General features: G+C 36.3%; 1 protein-coding gene across 6 annotated transcripts in view; it reads left to right on the top strand.

Annotated features, from left to right (window-relative positions):
* LOC107483708 (uncharacterized) overlaps positions 1 to 2,491 on the top strand; it is a 3,134-nt gene extending 643 nt beyond the window's left edge. For 2 of the 6 annotated variants that reach the window (XM_052261232.1, XM_016104317.3), the window contains 3 exons: positions 953 to 1,247; positions 1,494 to 1,700; positions 1,989 to 2,491. In XM_052261232.1, the coding sequence (XP_052117192.1) occupies positions 990 to 1,247; positions 1,494 to 1,700; positions 1,989 to 2,285 (762 nt within the window). In that variant the 5' untranslated portion in view covers positions 953 to 989 and the 3' untranslated portion in view covers positions 2,286 to 2,491. Of the gene's footprint in view, positions 1 to 944; positions 1,248 to 1,493; positions 1,701 to 1,988 lie in introns of all 6 variants that reach the window. The other 4 variants (XM_052261231.1, XM_052261233.1, XM_052261234.1 and 1 more) reach the window with 3 other exon arrangements.
* The last annotated feature ends 449 nt before the right edge of the window (positions 2,492 to 2,940 follow it).

Below are 2,940 nucleotides of genomic sequence, written 5' to 3'. Positions count from 1 at the left end.
GATTGCTTTTTTTTTTTTTTTATATTTTTTCGTTTAAAAGAAGAATGAAAGTATAAGCCTTTGACCTGTGAGGTAGATGGGTTGATTTCAGGTTAAGATTTTGTGTTGATGAATGATTATAGAGATTAAAAAGAATATGCTTCATTATTTGAACTGTTAGTAATTAGTGATTTTTGTTATTTCTTCATCTTGCATTTGTTGATGATTGCAAGATGAATTAACATAAGACTAGCATTATGTGTAACATTTTGAGCTACCCATTTTCCAAGATGTATTAACATAATACTAGCATTATGTATAGCATTACAACTAAGTCTAAATTGCTGATGTTTGCAAGGAAAATGTGTTATCTGAAAGTGCCTGTTGTGTGTGGCAATGGTATTTAATTATCCAAGTCTAAGGGTATTTTTGGTTGCGGGTAAAAATGGAGCGAAATTCCTATAAAGAAAATGGGCTAGAAAATTTCATGGATGAGTTTCGTGGGTAGATTTTACCTACAAAGCTCATCCATGGAAATTTTCACTCTCCAATCGAACATAGCTTATCCAGTCCCTTTCAATTTGCAATGGTTTTACTATGTTATACTTTTTTTTTTTGTTCTTCTTGCATTCATCCATTCCTTTAATCATGTGTAGTTTCAAAGCCACGTTCGTATCATTCAGTCTAACAATTCTGATATTTATTAGAAAAGTTCTGTCTCTCTATTCTGCGCAATATTATCAATAACTTCATCAATTCAAAGCAACCATTTCCATGCTCCTCTCTTTTACTTGGTCAAAGATTTTACAATGCTCTTCTTTGATTGAAGTTTCATTTCCACTTCAAGTCACTAATATAGTAATATGAAATCATATGTGCAAGCTTCAGTATCAATGTTAAAGGAGCTCAATACTTTATTCCATTAGTTGATTTATTGCTGCTGTTTGTGAAATTCTTCTGATCAGTCTCTTAGTCAGCACACAGGAGCCTACTTCCCGATTCGCGCTACCATGTCACTACTGAATAAACTACGGTGTGTCACCATAGATGTTACGGGTACCCTAATGGCTTACAAGGGAGAGCTTGGTGACTACTATTGCATGGCAGCCAAGGCAGTTGGCTATCCATGCCCGGATTACAAACGTGTGCACGAGGGCTTTAAGCTTGCCTATAAGGACATGGCAAAGAAGTATCCATGTTTCGGTTATGCAGCCAAAATGCCAAACATTGTGTGGTGGAAAACTTGCGTGCGAGATTCTTTTGTGAGGGTAAGATATCTTTGGAAGTCAGTATTGTTGTATACTTGTACTAATTTATCAAAATAACATGAGAATTGTAGCAAATTTAGTTTTGAACCATCAAATGTGTGGAACCCACTTTGGTTGATGTGTTATGCTGCATTATAAGATATTGATATTGATATTGATATCAAGTAATGAATTATAGCTTTATGATAATCACATGTGTGAAAAGAATTTCTTGAATTTCATGGAGATAGTTGTTTTCCCTGGCAGGCTGGATATGAATATGATGAGGAGACATTTGAGAAAATTTTCAGACGCATATATGCGGCCTTCGGTTCTTCGGCCCCATACACCGTCTTCCCTGACTCCCAACCATTTCTTAGATGGCTTCGAGGAAAAGGCATAACCGTCGGCATTGTCAGCAACGCAGAGTATCGATATCAGGATGTGATTCTTCCAGCTCTGGGTATAAACCAGGTAAACTTTCCTACAATGTTTGAAGATTTGTTGTTAGATTTTTACACACAACTCTAGAAGATTAGTTCACACTGTTGCGCTTCAATTTTGTAATCATAATTTATCATTTTTATCTCCTGATCCAAGCAAACCACACTCCCAGCAGAAAATTTTGTTGAACCAGTGTTTCTTGAGCTTTAAGACTTTACTAACCACTACAAGTATCCATTGCTTTTTGATTCACTTGCAATGCGAGTATATTGAATTTTGCTTCTACAATTCCGATTGATTGTCTAAATGATGGTGCAGAATTCTGAGTGGGACTTTGGTGTGTTTTCCGGTCTGGAAGGCGTGGAGAAGCCGAACCCAAAAATCTATGAGATTGCACTGGAGAGGGCTGGAAACATTGCACCTCAAGAAGCTTTACATATTGGTGACAGCATGCGCAAAGACTATGAGCCGGCTAAGAGCATAGGGATGCAAGCCCTGTTGTTGGATAGATTTAAGACACCGGATGCCGTGGAGTGGAGGAAAGCCGGTGCAGTTGTCCTCCCTGATTTGGTGGCCACGCAGGAATGGCTATCGTTGGAGAAGTCGGCTTGCTAGGGAGTAGAGGAGTCTCTGACTTTGCTAAAGTGAACCATTTGTGTTTCATTTCCCCCCCTCTGATTGGGTGTCATATTTGCTTCATTGCTTGTGCAGCTGAATGTTGCACTAGAGAACCATACCTGAGGACCTGATACTGATGGCAAAGAGCTATGTTTTTATGTAGCTTGGTTATAACTTAAAAAAAAATTAGAAATTTGTTCAAATTTTCTGTCTCTTCCTTTGTTTCTTGTTTTGCTTTGTCATCATCTTTTTTCCTTTTTCTTTGTGTTGAGTCGCAAGGGGGAATCAAATTCAAAGTTTATTATCTCATGAAAATAAACTGATGAATAAAAAGTGAAAAATACAACTAAGATTGAAGCCTTATGCAGCATTGATAATTCAGCAAAACACATTTGATTCAAGTCTTCTAGGCTGGGTTTGTTTAGTTGCAGGCATGGAACATTGAGACGGACGGATCTATGTACAAGACACTCAAAATTATGTTTAACAAATGAGCCATGAACAAGAGACATCGTGTCGGAGACACTAATAAAGAAATATATAAGAAACACATCTTATTTTTTTTATTTTTTCTTTTATTATACCTATTAATTTTTTATAAATATATTTTTAATTATTATGTTTTTTTTTCTAAATTTTTTGTATGAAAAAA

The sequence above is a fragment of the Arachis duranensis genome, chromosome 4, assembly GCF_000817695.3.
Source record: "Arachis duranensis cultivar V14167 chromosome 4, aradu.V14167.gnm2.J7QH, whole genome shotgun sequence".
NCBI lineage: Eukaryota > Viridiplantae > Streptophyta > Magnoliopsida > Fabales > Fabaceae > Arachis > Arachis duranensis.
This window is presented reverse-complemented; position numbering and strand designations above follow the sequence as displayed.